The sequence below is a fragment of the Lepus europaeus genome, chromosome 3, assembly GCF_033115175.1.
Source record: "Lepus europaeus isolate LE1 chromosome 3, mLepTim1.pri, whole genome shotgun sequence".
NCBI lineage: Eukaryota > Metazoa > Chordata > Mammalia > Lagomorpha > Leporidae > Lepus > Lepus europaeus.
The window spans coordinates 69,345,429-69,364,491 of record NC_084829.1 but is presented as its reverse complement, the minus strand read 5'-3'; the positions used below and the strand labels follow the sequence as shown (position 1 = coordinate 69,364,491).

The window sequence follows — 19,063 nt, the reverse complement described above, 5'->3', positions numbered from 1 at the left end:
AAGACTCTGAAAAATATTAGTAATGGAAGGCAGTGAAGATGCTGAGAAAAATATGAGAAGATACATACAAGAAATTTAAAACACATAGAAAGGAGAAGATCTACTCAACAGGTATGAAACAATGCTCAAGGAAACAATTAACTAAAGACATATGACTTCAGGTGAAAAGAATACACAATGAAGTAAGTAGCATTGGTGAGACACTGATAACGAGCCATGGCTATAAAATCTTTTTTTTTTTAATTTTTAAAACAAAGAAATGTTAAATATACCCAAAACAGATACATCAAAATTATTTTTCTTTCTAAACAATACTTTTGAGATAGAAACAGAATATGTGTTCATTACAAATATATAATTTCTTAGTTTATTAACTAAAATTCTTATTAAGTTTTCTATACCATATCCAACAATTGATCTTAATATTACAACTTTTACTCTTCACCAAAATCTGACAATAAAGCAAACAGAGAAAAAAGTCAGGCACAGATGGGAAAATGAGATCTATTTCCTTATAGTGAACACACATTAAGGAGAAGAGGATAGTCTTTTAGTTCCTAAATCTCCATAAGAACAAGAAACTCTGAAAGAACAAAAGAGCATGGATTATCTTGGTAAATTTATAAATAAAAGCCTAACTAAGGTGACAGTGTTGATGAATAAATAGTTCAATGGTGATGGTCTAGGCTGAATAACTGAACTGACAACAAAAAATGTACCGGCAATTGTGGAAATTCTGATATACACTGCGTAGAGACTAGATCTTGTCATTTATTTGATAATCTTTGTCATGTATTTGATAATAAAATGCTTAATAAGCATTATCTAGTTTCTAGGAACGATTTGCTTCAGCTACCTGTATTAACTTTTTTCTTTTATTTGACAGAGTTAGACAGTGAGAGAAAAAGACAAAGAGAAAAGTCATCCTCCCGTTGGTTCACCCCCCAAATGGCTGCTATGGCTGGAGCTAGCCTGATCTGAAGCCAGGAGCCAGGTGCTTCCTCCTGATCTCCTATGTGGATGCAAGGGCCCAAGCACTTGGGCCATCCTCCACTGCCTTCCTGGGCCACAGCAGAGAGCTGGACTGGAAGAGGAGCAACCAGGACCAGAACCTGGCGCCCATATGGGATGCCAGCACCGCAGGTGGAGGATTAACCAAATGAGCCATGTTGCCGGCCCTGTGTTAGCATTTAATGTGTACATAAAACATCAGAGTTAAAGAGAACCTATTTCTTTTCTCATTTAATTAACATTTTCCCAAAAATGTGAATTGGACAGACATCATATGTCAAGTGATGTATTCATCATTGAGTTTTCTGGGGTGTATTTATTCTTCGCATACTTGCAAGAAACTCATAAATCAAAATGGAATATGTTACAGTGAAGAAGTATAAAGGATGTAAAAACCAGTAATTCTGCCCGAGATGTGTAGGGAGCACTCTACATGGGGATGGCATTTGAGTTGCCGCTGGCCTTTGGTAAACAGCTCTTCTTGAACTGGAAAAGCTACCAAGGACTTGGGCCATCCTCCACTGCACTCCCTGGCCACAGCAGAGAGCTGGCCTGGAAGAGGGGCAACTGGGACAGAATCCGGTGCCCCGACCGGGACTAGAACCTGGTGTGCCGGCGCCGCAAGGTGGAGGATTAGCCTAGTGAGCCGTGGCGCCGGCAGAAGAAAATAATTCTATATTGACCATTGAACCTAATGATTTTATGATAAACTAGGATTAAAAAGTCTCAGAAATAAGCAAATGAATGCCTGAGCATGTTACCAAGAGAATAAACTTTTCTCTTAATTATCATAGTTAACTTTGGTGGCTGCTTTGCTTGGTTAAGCAAAAGCTAGCTTAGTTATTAAATATAATTGATTTGTCCTGAATACCAAATAACTTTTACATTAAGTTGAATAGAAAAATAATATCCGGCATTGCTTTCAAAATTTCATTTACTGTAAAGATTGATAATAATTTTGATTGAAAAAATAATCACATACATAGGAGACTCTTGCTGGCAGAAAAACCTACAAGTAAAAAATTAATAAAAATGAACAAATGAATTAATAAGTGAATGTATGAATGAACAGAGTATTATGATGATTCTATTTCAGTATCTCTTCTAGAATGATTATGTGAATCCCCTTTCTTAGCAAAAGAATCACAACTGATAAAAAAAAGGATTTCATAAAACAATCAATTGAAGTCTCTTGTCTGAAGGGTATATGGTAGATGGGAGAAACATAAATTAAAGAAACTCTTAAATTTCTGGAAGAACAGTAAGAGTCTTTTTCAACTGAAGCACAATCAGCTACCCTTCTTCTCCCCTTTGGCTCAGCAAGATGGCATTCTTCTGGGTTTTTGTTGGGTACAGCTGAGAACATGGGCACTCTCTCACCAGTTCCCAGTAAAGGACCAGTAACTGCATGCAGGAAGACTATCAACATTTCTGATCCCCATTTATAGAATCTTTATTGCTCCAGAAGCTCTACTGTAGGTTAATGGAAATGAGTGTTTGGAAGATTCCATTTTCCACTGGCTCCCAATTGGAGTTCCACTTCAAGTAGTGTAGGAAGGCAAGAATACTGGACTCTAATATTACTTGCCCCAGCTTTCTGTAGGGTGGAGGTTCTGTACCAGGAAAAGCAAGCAAGGATGAACAGGAGATACTGATTCTATCCAGTGGTCCATTCATGGATCAGGGTATTCTATTTGAGTTGTGCCTATCTGAGTAATGCAGAGGTACAGATCAGAAAGAGAGGCAGATGATAGCTCTGTAGCTTTTCTAAAGAAACCGACTATTTGGAACAGAGGTTGGAAAATTTCAAGTACAGCATTCATTCAAAAACAATAGAGATTTTTTTTGGTGACTGAGAAGAGAATGATAACTCCACAATGGCAACAAATGAAAACTGTAGAAAAGCTGGAAGTTTAACAAAATAAACAAAAAGACATCCAGCTAAAAAGAGTCTAAAATTAGAGCAAGATTCATGTGGACCAATGAAACAGCATAAAAATCCCAGAAATTATTCCATGTATCTACAACCAACTTCTCTTTGACAAATGAGCTAAAAACTTCCTAGAGAAAGGACAGTCTCTTTAACAAATGGTGCTGGGAAAATTGGATCTCTGCATGTAGAAGTATGAAACAAGACCCCTACTTTACACCCTACCTAAAAATCAACTCACAATAGATCATAGATCTAAACCTAAGACCTCAAATCATCAAATTACTAGAGGAAATATAGGGAAAGTGCTGCAAAACATTGGCTACAGCAAAGACTTCTTGGATAAGACTCCAGGAGCAGGCAATAAAAGTAAAAAGACAACTGAGATTACATCAAGCTAAGAAGCTTCCATGCAGCAAAGGAACCACTCAACAAAGAAGAAGCAATAAAATAGGAGAAAGTATTTGCAGACTATGCATCCGATAAAGAATTTATATCTAGAATACATAAGGACTTCGAGAAACTCAAAAACAACCAAATAATCCAGTGAAGAAATGGCCAAAGAACATGAATAGGCATTTTTCAACAGATGCAATACAAAAGGCCAGCATATAATGAAAAATGCTCAAGATCACCAGCCATTGGGGAAATGCAAATAAAATGCATACAACAGCTCACCCCTGTAGAATGGTTATCATCCAAAAACCAAAACATAACAAGTGCTGACAAGGATGTGGAGCAACAGGAACCCTAATACACTTTTGGTGGGAATGTGAACTACAACTACACAGTATGGAGATTCCTCAGAAATCTGAAAATAAATCTACCATATGACCTAGTCATCCCACTCCTGGGAATATACCCAAGAACAATTAAATCAGAGTATGAAAGAGTTATCTGTACCATCATGTTTATAGCAGCTCAATTCACAATAACTAAGCTATGGAATCATCCTAGATATCTATCAGCTGATGACTGGATAAAGAACATGGTGCCTATATCCATGGTGGAATACTACTCAGCCATAGCAAAACAGATATAACTGGAGGCCATTATGCTTAGTGAAATAAACCAGACGGAAAAAGACAAATACCAAATGTTTTCTCTTATTTGTGGTAGCCAACTATAAGTTGAAAAAAGTATGTAAGTGAAATTGGCACCTTGGCATTTGATTATTGTTTATAGCTCCTGTATTCCTATTGAGCAGTGGTCTTTCTACTACTTGCTTGCTTAATTCTTTATTTAAAGCAGCATTGAGATTGTTAACTAGAAATTAAATTAAAAATATGTTATCACAAAAATTAAATAAGTAAAGGAGAACAGAAGGAGGGAGAGAGGTTTGGGGGGAAGAAAGGAGGGAGCAAAATACCATTATATTCTTAGAATTTTATCTATGAACTACATAAAATTTGCCTGCTTTATATTAATACAAAATAAATTATTTTTAAAAAACTGCTTCAAAGTTTAACAATGCAAAGGATCCAATATTTAATTGAATCAGACTACTGGGAAATTGACACACCAGCATATTATTGAAAACAATATAATAATCTGCCAAGCAATTGGTTGAGGCTGACAGTTGATGTCAGAACAGATGCAAATTCAACAGGGGAAAGAGGAAAAGAGTGAAACAGCCAGAGACAGCTTGGTTAAAATTACTGTTTCCCTAATGAGATGATCAGAGTGATCTATGAAGCCCAGGCTGAGCCTGAGAGCAATAATCATCAGAGGCTGTTCACTGAAGGGAGAGACTTCATTGAAATAGTACAGCCATCTCTGTAAACAAATGTAGAAGCCAATATACAACCAACCCAAACCAAACTAAACCACGTCCCATGAATGGGGTTAGGGATAAGTCTCCAGATTTACTACAACGACTGAAAAATTCTAAAAATGATGGAAACCTGTAATATACATACTAAGTAACTCAACATCCTCCAGTTTGGAGGAACACAAAGTGATTCTTATCCAGATGCATTCACATCCTTGTCATTATTGAAAGACAAAGAGAAATTCTTAATAAAGGCATGATACAAGTGATTCAAGGTGTACTGCAGAAACTTAATAAGGCAAACAGCCAATATCTTATTATAAGCAACCAGGGATAGAAGGCAGTGGGATGATTCCCTATGTTCAAAGGGGGGAAAAGATATCACTAAGCAGTCTTATACTCAGAAAAGCAATCTTTCAAAAACAAAGGTGAAATAAAGACATTACAAGATAAACAAAAGCTGGTAATAATTATAATAATTTATAGAAGACCCATCTTAAATAAATGTTAAACAAGTTCTTGATGTTGAAAGTAATACTTGACAGTAATATGAATCCACATAGACAAACAACACCAGTAAAAATAATTATATCGGTAAGTAGAAAAGTAAATTTCATATTTCTCTTCCTTTGTTCTCCTAAAATATTTTTAAAAAATTGTATAAGACAATATTCCCATGATAGTACCGTTGAGAATATGACATAAAAATTGAATATATTTGACAATAATAGCACAAAGGAAGTGGGTGGAAGTAATATTGTGTTAAGCAAGGAAATGACACCAGATGGTAACTTGAATCCACAGGAAGAAATGAAGAGAACCAAAAGTAGTAAATATGAATATTAATAAAACAGACCCTAAAAATATATGCTTGCTCTCATTTCTTTTTTCAGCTTCTTTAAAAAGGCATAAATATATGTAAAGTAAGAATTATAACTACATTATTGGTCTTATTATTATATAGACATGAAAAAATATAAAAATAACAGCACAGAAAAAGGTACCAGGCTCTAGAGCTATATAGAATTCACATTGCTATTTCTCAATGGGATTAACATAGTGTAAATATGAAATAGATTATAAGCTGTATATTGAAAACTCTAAAGCTATTAAGAAAATAACTGAATAATTACAGTGAGTAAATCACTGAAAGAACCAAAATTTGACAGAAAATTCTCATTTAATGCAAAAGGCAGCAAGAAATTTGGAACAGAGAAGTAAACAATGGGAAGAAATAAAATTAAATAAATTATAGCAATAATAAGAGAATACAACTGAGTTAAAGAATCCAAACCTAAGGCAGAGATTTTTAGACTAGATAAAATGAAAGAAAACAACAAGCAAAAAACAAAAATAAAACACAAGACTCAAGTGTGATACATCTGCAGCAGACATTATTTTGTACTGAAAGGTAACTACAGGAGTAAAAGGAAAGGAGGGGGAAAAAGATACACCTTCTAAGTGGCAACTATAAGAGAGCTAGAATGGCTAAACTGCAAGGCTAAATAGGCTTATGACCATAATATTATCTACAGTAATGGTAGTAATGATGAGGAATCTGATGATGAAATCTGTTGGATGGCAGACATCAGCAATAAATTGAAAGTTGAAAGGCTACTGAAAGAATGTCTGGCTGTTAGTCTTTATGTGTGTCTATATAAAATAGCTCACACCATAAAGGAACAGCCTTTTAAGGTATAGGCTTAATTTTGTGTGTTAATTTTAGACATATGGCTGAGAGGTAAACTTGAAGCTGCTAGTTCTCTTTCTCTGTTTAAAAAATTTCAGTGACTCATAAAAACTGCTTTTTTGGGGGCAGGCATTTGGCATAGCAGTTGATGTCTCTTGGGACACCTGTGTTCCATAACAGAGTCCCAATTCCAACTCCAGTTTCCTGTTAACGTGCGCCCTGGGAGGCAGCGAGAGCTGATTTAAGTACTTGGGTACCTGCCATCCACAGAGGGGATCAGGATTGAGTTCCAGGTTCCTGGCTTCCATTGGGCCCAGGCCCAAGCTGTTCCCAATCATTTGTGGATTAAACCAATGGATGGAAGATCTTTGTCTGTCTGACTACCTTTCACATAAATGAAAATACATATTTTTAAATTTTTTTTCTTATTTCTATAAGCAGTTAGCCCAAATAGTATATTCTGTTATATTAAATTTCATATTCCATTGATTCTGATCGAAATATAGATTAATAAATACTATATAATTCTAACAGAGAAACAAAGAATTCTTAGGAAAGATATGGTTTCTAACACTTCCAATTTGGTAGCCTTTCAGAAGTACTTATTCACAAAAAATTGCTAACTTAGAAGCACAAATTTTATATGACAGAAAGTAAATCACTGGAGATATATCAAACTTGTTTGATAACTTCAGCTTTAACATACCTTTACGAAAATGAGAAGAAGATACCATTTCACTTTTACATGCAACATGGTGTCTATCAATCAAGACAGACAAAACAGGAATTGACAGATGTGGAAAAGATGCAACCCTGATTCATTGTTGTGCAATTGCTTGGGGAAAGTTTTGCAGTTCCTTAATGTTAAACACAGAGTCATTATATGACCCATAAGTTCCACTTATAGGTGTTTAAACAAGAGACATGACAAACTACATTTACAAAACATCAGGAAGCTATACTGTGGTCCTCCTCTTAGTGAAAACTGTTCCTACCATGGCCTTTCCTTTTACTAGAAAAGGCTAATTTTCTATACACTTGTGTAGCCCCCCTTAGTCCTTCTACAGATCCTTGTTTAACAAGGATTTGAAAAATTATGATTTTCTGAAATGGGTATTATATTGTATTAAAGAAGATGGGGCGGGGGGTTGGGGAGTGGGAAACAAAACTAAGACTAACCAAGACTCCAAACTTCCTAATAACGGTTAAGTATTGCAAAATTGCCAGAGCATCAATGCTGAATGCAAGAGATTTAGAGTTAAACACAGTGTATCAACTTCAGAAAACAGATTTTAATTAAAAAAAAATCTTAGGTTTCTGAATTATCTTACATAAAAAAAATTTTCAACTTGATGTCTTATTCCCCTATGAGGTGAGCTCAACAAACCAGAAAAGACACCTACAGAAATCTCATCAATCAAACTGCTTAATTTAAGCTCTCCTCTTGCAATATCCTGAATTTTCTTATTGACTTATTTTTATATATTTATACATTTTCTATATTGGTCTATATTGTCTTCCTGGGAAGAATCTATAAGAGAATTTCTGCCAGTTCATCAAAGCACCTAAAAAATAAAGAAAACAGAAAAGTCATTCTAGACAAATTCTATAATGTCTTTTTCAAAAGACTAAAGGTTATAAATTATGATGTCACGCTTCAAACTGTCTTGGACTAAAAATGGGTATCTCTGAGAAGATTTTGCCTAATAAAAATATTTAATGCAATCATGAAAATCATTTTTAAATAGGTATGATTCCACTGACTTGCTTGCCTTTATCTAATCCTACTGAGAAGAAAAAAATCATCACCTGGTATTTAAGAGAAGGAATTAGTTTTATACTGTTAAGAATCAATCATCCTACAGATAATACCTTATATGTGATAAGGTCAGTTTCAAATTTAGAATACACTCTCTCATCCCACCCGATTCCACCCTACAGTTAATACTTCTTCTTTTAAAAAAAAGTTTCTTCACGTGTAGTTTAACATAATTCTAAAAACAAGCATCACTAAAAAATTCTCAAAACCAACTTTCAAAACTGTGACCCTGTAAACATAATGCATCAACTATTGCTTTTGTATAAAAATCAACTTTCACAATGATCTTTAAAAGATAGGCAGCATTCACATTTTGAAAGAATCAGAAAATGATACAGTTCCATTTTTCAGAGTAATGGGGAATTTATTTTTAAATATTCATAACTTATAAGCCTGACACATCTTTTGTGAAAATACATATAAACTAAAAATAGTAAGTCTTTTTTTTAGTTGCTGTACTCATAAATAAGTCATCACCATCCACAAAGATAAATACTGATGAAAAGTTATAGGAAATCCCAAAGAAATTGAATTTGGAGGATTCAATTCAGCTGGCTTTGTGGAAGCAAAGAGCTAATGTTATCAAGGGAGCTATCTAAATTCAATATGCTACCACCAAATAGAGAATACACAAAGATAAAAGCAATTTAAACAACTATAGGGAATGGAATTTTACAGTATCCCTAAGTATTTAGGCTTAAAAGATGGTTTTCAATGAAGTGAAAAAAATAGAATTTTACTAATGAGAGTATGCACTTGTACAAAATACTTTCCTATTCTAAACTACCATTTGTGCCTATTGCAAATGTATTCTTTATGAAAACAATTTATTTATGAACAAGTACCCAATCTTGCAAGTGATGTGGGCTAGGTGGGGAGCTAGTTAGTGCACACACTGCTAAGACCCCACCCCCTCATGCTCTCTTTCTTATGATGCTTCTGAGCGTGCTCCATAATGCACAAGACATCATGCTGAACACGTGTATTCTGAGCACTGGAAGGAGACGCTATGAAACTTTCTCAGAGATCATGACGTGATCATGAACCAGCTCAAATTCTGTCCCCTGTATATTCAGTTAGGGCAACACCTCCTACCGAATAAAGGGATCAACTTGAACTTGGGTGAACATGCAGCAGGGGTAGCAGCAGTGGCAGAAGACTCCCTCTCTCCACAAAGAAGAGGTTTCCCCATTCATTTCTGAGTGTGTGAAATCTCTTTAATGTCATTGAATAAATTTTGTTTCCATTCTTGCCCTGTCTATATCTTTGCTTTCAATTCTCTCATACCTAGACAAGAACTTGGAACAAATCCAGGTATGCATACTCACTCCAGTCTACAACACAGGTCATTAGCAGATATGATTTGTGCTAAGGGAAAATCTTAGAATAAAATATTGATGGATAGTAAAAGCAGTTAGTATTTTCTTAGACTTAGTAAAGGCAATAATTATAAATTAGCTATCCTTTGATTTATATATCACATAATGCATAATCTTATTTCACCAATTTTAGACCAAGTGTACTTTATTATTAAATTGATCAAGATTAAGACTTATTTCATAACATTTTTATTCATCCTTATTTCTCTTTCCATACCTACACACACACACACAACTATTGATTATAATTTTTCTATCAAAAATAGAGCTCAGAGGAATAAGGAAAGGACTGGCAATCAAGTACTTTGCTTAATAGTTGGTTATTCTCTTGAAGATGAGTAAGACAAAGATCTGGTTTCAGTATCCATCGAGTGGAAAGGCAATTCACTGAACTTCCTCAGTTGACTAAAAAGATTTTTAAGAAATATGACTATGTACCTAAAAATAGGGTACGCTTTTTAATTAGAGTGAAGAAAACAATTGAAAGTGATTGTATTTTTCAGTTTATACTGTTTTTTCTGAGAACCATAAAATCCATCTGAATTCTGACGATGCAGTCTGTAATGATAATAAGCAGAGATAGCCTACCATTATAGGAAGTGCTGTCAAAGGGACAGTGAATCTTGCCAACTCTACAGGAATAGCTACAGTGTTACCACCAACTCTTTAAAATATTTACTTATCATACATTATTTACTTATACCTTTAGTCTACAAAGGAATTTACAATTATCCACATTCACATGTGGAAGGATCCAAATTAAAATATTCATGAAACTACAGGTGGATATCTTATATTTTTGCTAACACAGTATATAACTGCATAAAAATAATATCCTCTATCATGATCCCACATACCACCAACAGTACAATTAAAAAATGTATTGAACATAGACTACATCATTTTTCAACCTGACCTCTTTTTCATAGGAAAAAAAAAACAATGATCATACACTAGCATCAAATTTAACAACACAGATTAACATTATTCATGCACTGCAATATATCACTTAAGCTTTAAAAAATTTGAACACAAGCAACTGAGTTGATACACTTAACCCCAAAATACTCATTTCCTCAGTCTCATATTTGGAAATTTATGAGCTGTAAGTTATAATTTACACCAGAAGAAGGTGTGCAGTATGTATACAAAGGAAGAGCTGACTGAAGTCCCACTTGAATCTGTTTTCTCAACAATCGTCGCCATGGTTTCTACAGCTAATAACAGTTCAAAGTGACTTTGACTTCCCTGAGGTGTGATTTCCATGCATGAGGAAAAAGAAAAGGGAAAAATGTGTTCAATATGACAACTCTGCTACTTGTGTTATATAGAAAGGTAATTATATTTTGAGCTCTTGATTTGAATTTGATCTGTTATTTCCACTAAGTCACTACATTCCATCCCTCCTGCAATAAAGTTTAAAATCACCTGCGTATGCATCTAATGCATGCTGAGCAATGTAGAGCCCATGAGAATTTCTTGTTCTTGAAAGTAATGGAATAAGCATTAAAATTCTAAGAGCCAAAAAGACAAATAAGCTCATACTGATATAAATTATATTAAAATCTCAGGATCCCCATAGCTCAAATTGTACCTATTAAAGACTTTATTAAATTCTGTAATACTCATATCTATGTCCACCTTATTTTTATTTTATAAGAACCAGGAATGAACTTTTCCTTCATATATTTCTGAAATATAGTGATTAACAACACTAGGTGCAATATTCACTTAATAAAGTTCACGACAATATAATAACAAATTATAGAAAAGAAAGCATGGATTCTAACCACTTTGTCCTCCTTTGGGAAAGCATCCAAGGAAGCAGAGTAGAGAGAGAGAAGAAAAAAAGAAGAAAAAAATGAGCCACATATTAACGAATTGGTTACAAAAAAAAAAAAAAAAACAATGAAACGTTTCTTTAAAGTGCTAAAACATTGGTATTTTGGAAAGCAAATGTTTACTCTTCCTTAAAATAGCCATTGTCCAGTCCTTCACTGGAAAATGCATGAGTTGGGCACAGTAATTTCCTAAATTTTTAGGATTTGGATTACTAAATCTGTATTTAAAATATTCTTCAGAAAGGGTGACTAATTCACTACCACATGTAGTCCACCTATTTTTGAAAATATTTTATTAAAATGCCCAAAATTATAGGAATAATTTGAATTAAATTACTGTAAACTATTTATAGTCATAATTTGGAAAAAAAAACCCTAGAATAGGAAACACTTGTAGTAAATAAAAAAATTTGTTGCATATGATTCCACAGACAATATTAATTTGTGATACTAATTGCAAAATTTATGTGAGAGGAAAACCACATTTTATATGTTTATATAACTTTTTATCTTACGCCCAAGATGAAATATTTATCTTGTGCTTTATTTCATTTAGTTCTTTTTCAATATTTTTCTGAGGTTAGATGGGTTTAGAAACCCCATGGACTATGATTAGTTTGTGTGTTGTCTCCAAAGTGTAAGCACCTTCTCACTCAATTTTCTTTAAACATTTTTCCATTTCATAACCTGAGACTGGCCCTAATGATTTCAGTAAATCACTAGTTAATAATATTGTTCTTGGCTTGCCTGAAACCTGTAATGGGAGGTTAAAAGCGTCCAGCTGTGGGTGCTCAGCCAGTACCCACACTCAGCTGACAGACACCTCCTTCTTCTCTGCCAGCAGCTTTTCAAAATGAGTGGTGCCCTTACCAAAGGGGTTGATACATATTTTGAGCATTATCTCTATGTCTCACCTGTGAGAATTCATTCCAAAATAGTGCATTTGGGAACACTGAATAAAGGAGAAACTAACAAGTAAGTCTTGTGTGCTTTCTATGTACCAGAAACCATCTTAATAACCCTGCTTGTTCTAGAAAGACTTCAAGGTTGCATGTGAAGATTTACTCCAACAAATCACTTTTAGAAGGGGAAAAGAAAAAAACAATGTAATCTTAACCTAAAAATAGATGCAATATGCATAATACACAGGCATGTATTTTAATTATTTTTTATTTAGTTCTCATAATACCCGTACAGAGTAATTGTTACTACCCAGTTTCATAGAGAGGGAAACTGTTGTTCAGATAAATTAGATATTTGCCCAAACCCACAGATAGAAAAATTGTCTCACCTTAAAGTATAAACTGTTATCTATCATACTGACAGCCTTAATTCTATTTGAAGGGAGTTTTAGATTATCATGTTATAACTCAGATTACCAAAGAATACAATGTCAATTGGCAGGCTTGTTTAATTTTAACTGCAGTCAAAATTGTGGTCTTCCAGACTTGAAAAACATTCAAATGCTTAAAGCTTTCATATTATTTTAAAATCTAACATTGCATTATATTCTATTCTTGGCTTGATAATATGAAAATTCTGTAAAGAAGCACTGGGCACTCTTTAGGTATATGATAATCATAACTGTTCTGTATTATGCTGCACAGCTGTATCAAAGAAGACTCACCCACATTTCTCTATAAGTAATTCTATACACTAATATACAGGATATGATAAAGTGCAACATTAAAATGTATACTGAACTAAGTACTACAATTATTCTACTAATAGAACAAATATCAAAAATTGCATATTTCAAAGCATAACAGAGAAGTGGCCTTTATTTATGTCAAATAGGACACTAGATGACAATATATCTCATAGAGAAGAAAAGGAGAAGTGCAAATCTCAAAATCAAAACACATATTTGACACACTCTTTAAATATGCACATAATTCCCATGAGATAAATTTGGTACTATATGTCTTTAACCTGATATTAAATCTGAAATTGCTCTCATAGAGGTTAGTCACTGTAATATATAATCTTGAGTTAAATTAAATGACCCACAGTTAATCCTGCATTTTACCTTCATTCAGTCTGAAAACTAATGTTGCAGAAGCTAATTTAGCATTTCTACAGGAAAAACTGGCCATAACAGCTTTTAGGAGCTTTATATAATTTATGATGATACTAAATCTACATTTACTATATTATTCAGAAAATACATTTACTTTCCAGGTATTCTGCTGGTTTTTAGTAGGACTTATTCATTAAGGGTCATGTATTTGGAAGGAACCTTTAGTAATTATTTTCATCCTTATGACAGTATAAAATTTTATGTAAAACATGAAAAATTAGGGGAGGAAACATATTGTCTATCTGTGTGTATGTCTGCTTTATAACATGCCTGTGTTTTCATGCTTGGGAGGACAAATGGTTTTCAACCACAGTCACAGCACCCTTTGTGTTCACACGATACTTACGTTGTTCGATCGAAGAGACACCCGGCCTCCACATCGGGCACAGAACTTGGTACGGCAATACGAACATAGATGGCCACACCCATCAGCAAACTTTGTTTTATGACAGATTCCACACGTAGGAGCATCATCTTTGTGCTCGCCTTGGTAACGCCGTGCTTCTTCCCCTATTTTTCTCACTTGTTCCTTATAACTTTCAAACTGTTGATGCAATCTCCTGGAAAGGGATAAAATGGCAGCAAACTAAGTAAATAATGGAAAACGAAAAACAAATATTTTCCTAACAAAATGGAAATACAGATATTTTAACCAAACCAATACCTATTCAGTTGTTTTCCCCACTAATTTTACCTTTAAAAGTAACAATGCATTAGCATGGATCCCACTGATAATAATTTTGCTTACTATAAATGTGTGCATATATTTCAATTTTTGTACAAATATAAAATTCATCCTTTAATTCTATTTTCCATGAACATTCCTCAAGTCCCCAGGTATGCCACAGAATAAACAAGGAGGAGGAAGTCTGTTTTACCCTTTCCCATGGAGAGTGAAGTTTCAGATGGTAACTCTAAAGGAAATGCTTCCCACCTTCATGGAATGTCAGGACATAAGTTATTTAAGACATGGAAATATGGGGCGTGAAGATTTTTCTCACATTTATGAATAAAAAATATTAGAGTTGACTTCCTTGCCTTCACTAATCATAAATATATTTTTTTATATAGAAACCTTTCAAGCTACCATAGCCAGAAATGATTACCTTACACATATTCTAATGTTACATTCTACAATTAAGTATTAATTACAATCAAATTAAGGATTATAAGGTGAAGGGAAACAGGGTCTGGGTTATAGTATTTCCATCTGAAGACCTTTTGTTTTCTATCTTTAGGAACCTAATAATTAATGTCAAAATTATTATTATGTTTGGTTCAGACACACCATGGTGACAGTCATAAATGCAACTGAAATTCACTTTTGTCCCTGGCAGTGGAATTAATGTATTCATTTTCTATCTCTGCTTTTTTTAGAAAGGTGCTTTACAAATTATTCCAGCTAGGACCCAACACTTTAAAACTACATCCTAATGTGCATATAACTGAAGCAAAAATCAAATAAAATATCTAACCTAACTATATACATATAGTACTCTGATATTTTATCCTATTTTAAGTTGAATATTGAATACAATTCACAAAAGAGTTGTTGCACTGAACTGACTTCATGACCTACTATTTGAACATGATGCATAGTTTAAAAAATGTTGTTTTAAACTACATGGACAGGCCAACTGTCTTCTGCAAAGTATCTTCCTTCACCCCATTTATGGAGTCTACTTATGTTATTTGTCATCAAGTATCTAATGTAATCAGGTATACAGAATGTTAACTTCTACAATATATTTGAGCTCATTAGTCCTTCCGTGCTACATTAATAGTTCCAGAAGATACCTTGCAAATATTCAGATTTTGACATCCCTAAATTTTATTGAATTCAGTCAGGTTATATGAATGATGCCTGCTTGCACTTCTCACTGACAACTAAGGATGACGGGACAACTATAATTGTTGAAGCAAACTATTTCCGCTAAGAATGTGTCTCCTATCAGTCTGGATCCTTCAATCTTACACTGCTACAAACAGAACCGCTCTCGTTTTTGAATAGAACATTACGACATCCAGTGAATTCCCCCGTGTAGCATGTCTTCGTTTTGTACATGAGAACTAGGAGTGGTTTCCAATATCCAGCCACTAGTCATCAGCTATCACCAAAAGAGAAACTCCTGGGATGTGGCTGATCAAATTCAGCTGTGTATGTGAGGGAGTTTGCTGGACTCAAGTTTTCCCCAGGACAGAGTACACAGATGCTATTGTTATTTCAGGCAGTTAGATTGACACTCGACATGTCAGATAACTCTAGGGAACTGGTATTCCATGGAAACACAATCAAATAAGTTAATATTCCAACAAGGCAATTTAAGACACTGAGAATTCCTTTTATTTCCTCTTACCATCTAAAAGTTCTTCTGCAGACCTTTAGTGACTATGTCCTGTTTGCCAAATGACTTTTTATCTCTTTAATGCCCACTGCTAAACTATACATACATGCACTAGCACATAACATGGCTTAGTATCTAAAGCCCTTCCCAGCTTACATGTGATATTTAATTTAATGAATGCAAGAATATCTGATCAATTTAAGAAAGTGCTAATATATTTGCAAAACTTTTTTTTTTTACCAATGAATTATTCAAGAGCCAGACAGACAGGCAAGCTGACAGAGCTCCCAGCTGTTCATTCATGCCCCAGATGCTCACTAACAGCCCAGGCTGGGCCCAAGTCCAGAAGCAGGAGCCAGGAACCCAATCCACTATCCCTTGTGGGTGATAGGAAATCAGCTTCTTAAACTATAATCTGACTGCCAGGGAGTACACGCACTTTCAGGAAGCTAGAATTGAGAGTGAGATCCTGTACTCAAACCCAGGCACCCAGTATTAGATGGCGGCTATCTCAACTGGCCCAATATCTGCCCCTATTTTTGTTGTTATATTCAAGTACCATTAACCTAGAATTAAATTAATAGAAATAACTCTGGACATCATATTATTTCAAACATTACCATAGAAAATAGCACTGAAATTGTGGAAGAAATGCATTCCCAGGGGAGAGCTAGCAAGAAAACTGCAGTGGAAATTCTACAGAAGGAAGAGGGATGCCAGGGATCAGTTGTGGAAGGTGTGGACAAGCAACAATGAGATGCTGGCAAAGATGTGGGGGAAATGGTACCCTAATCCACTTGGTAGGAATGTAAACTGGTGCAGCTACCGTGGAAGACAGTATGGAGATACTTCAGAAATTTGAATATAGACCTACCATACGACTCAGCCATCGCTCTCCTGGGAATTTACTCAAATGAAATGAAATCAGCGTATGAAAGCATTTACCTGTGCCCCCATGTTTATTGCAGCTCAATTTACAATAGCTAATGTATGGAATCAACCCAGATGTCCATCAGCTGATGACTGGATATAGAAATTATGCTATATATATATATATATATATATATATATATATATACACACACTGTGGAATACTACCAGCCATAAAAAGAATTAAATCCTGTCTTTTGCAACACAATAGATGCTACTGAAAACCATTATACGTAGTGAATAAACCAGTCCCAAAAAGACAAATATCATTTGTTTTTCCATGATCTGTGGTAACTAATAGAGTACCAAAAATGTAATATATAGGAATAAAATTGACATTTTACTACTGTTGAGGAATATTATTTTTTTCTTTTTAGTACTTGTTGAATTCTTTACTTAGTAGTATAGGGTCAGTCTTATGAGTATAAAGTAAAGTGAAAGTAGATCATTGTAAAAATTTAGGGAGGGAATAGAAAAGGAAGTAGGAAGAAGTGTGGAAGAGTGGGAGGACAGGTACAAGGGAAGGCAGGGTGAGAAGTCACTATGTTCCTAAATTGTATATATATAGAAGACATGAAATTTGTACACCTTAAATAAAATTAAAAACACTTTAAAAACAGGAATAGGTACAGGATATCTCCAACAAAAGAAACACAAAATAAACTATGAACATACAGGCAGTACATGAAAAAAAAAATTGTTGTGAGAATTACTAAATCAAATCTAAGTAAATGCAAATGAGAGGGAGAAAGCTAGGCTAAAAGAGAAAGTTTCTCCATAAATTTCTACAATACAGAACATAATTTAGTATGAGTGTTGACCAACACTGAAGTGAATATTTTATTACTCAATTATTTATTTTCACATTGAGTTGAATGGCAGATAGAACAAGAGTTGAAAGTGAGAATATGCAATCTACCATCTGATGGTTCACTCCCCAAATGCCTGCAACAACCAGAACTGGGCCATATCAAAACCAGAAGCCTGGAATTCAATCTGAGTCTCCCATTTGGGTGGCAGGGACCTAGCATTTGGGCTGTCATCTGTTGTCTCACAGAGTGCACATTAGCAGGAAGCTCAACAAACATGGAGCCAGGACTCTCACTTTAATATGGTATGCAGGTTCCCAAAGTAGCTTCAACCACTGAGCTAAAAGCTTGCCCCTCAGATATTTTAACCTTTGCAGCATATAAAGTCTCTGTTGCAACTAATCCACTATTGTAGCAGGAAAGTACTAGTAGATAATATGTAAAAAAATGAGTGCAGACATTTTCTTAGAACACTTTCTTTACAGAAGTAGGTGGAAGGCCAGATTAGGCTATGAATCGGTTACTCAACTCCTAATAAGAATATACTTTACACCTAGATATAATGGTTTGAAAACCAAAACTTCTTTATGCTTTCCTTTAAAAATATTTATTTTCATCTACTTGAAAGGCAGAGAGACAGACAGAAAGAGAGACAGAGAGATCTTGCAACAGCTGGCTCACCTTCTAGATGGCTGCAATAGCCAGGCTAGAGCAGGCCAAGGCTAGCAGCCCAGAACTCCATTTGAGTTTCCCAAGTGAGTGGCAGACATCAAATACCTGTCCCACCATCTGCTGCCTCCCATGATGCATCAGTAGAAAACTGGATCCAAAGCTGAGAAGCCATCAGAACAGAGGATACTGTCTTCCCAAGCAGTGGGTCACAGTGCTGTGCAGCAACACTAGGGCCTCTCCGCATTTTAAATTTAAAAATAAAAAAAGTGTTATGTATCTTATTGGCCCAAATCAAAAAAGCATATATCTGATGAAATCTTTGTATGATATGTACACAAGAGCATTGACCACTGAGATGAAACTTTACTGAAGTCTCATAGCACTTATTTCAGTCACTAATAGGTCACATAATGTGTATATATACATATATACACACACATATATATACACAAATTATTATTAACATTATTATAAATTATATCACTCTTCTTCCAAGCAGTAAACCTCATTAGAAATGTATAGTTTAGCAAATCATTAAGTCTTGTATCTAGCTAGTAATAGCTAATGTATATTTGCTGAATGGAAAATTTATACACACATATACATGTTTATAGTCTATTTTGAGAAAAAAATGTACAAAGTCAAAGTGATGAATAAATATTCCAAATAATCTTATTTACTCAAAGTACTCAAAATATGGATAAAAAATTTAATAGGATAACTTCTAATGCATGTTTGAGCTGGAGAGAAAGTACTGAGAGAAAATCCTGAAAGGACAAAAATGAA

The 19,063-nt window shown here is 34.5% G+C and overlaps 1 protein-coding gene across 1 annotated transcript in view; it reads right to left on the bottom strand.

Annotated features, from left to right (window-relative positions):
• RIMS1 (regulating synaptic membrane exocytosis 1) overlaps positions 1 to 19,063 on the bottom strand; it is a 534,165-nt gene that overhangs the window by 301,023 nt on the left and 214,079 nt on the right. The window contains exons 3-4 of the mRNA XM_062186349.1: positions 13,868 to 14,081; positions 11,391 to 11,402 (exon numbers count right to left, since the gene is read on the bottom strand). Of these exons, the coding sequence (XP_062042333.1) occupies positions 11,391 to 11,402; positions 13,868 to 14,081 (226 nt within the window). The remainder of the gene's footprint in view (positions 1 to 11,390; positions 11,403 to 13,867; positions 14,082 to 19,063) is intronic.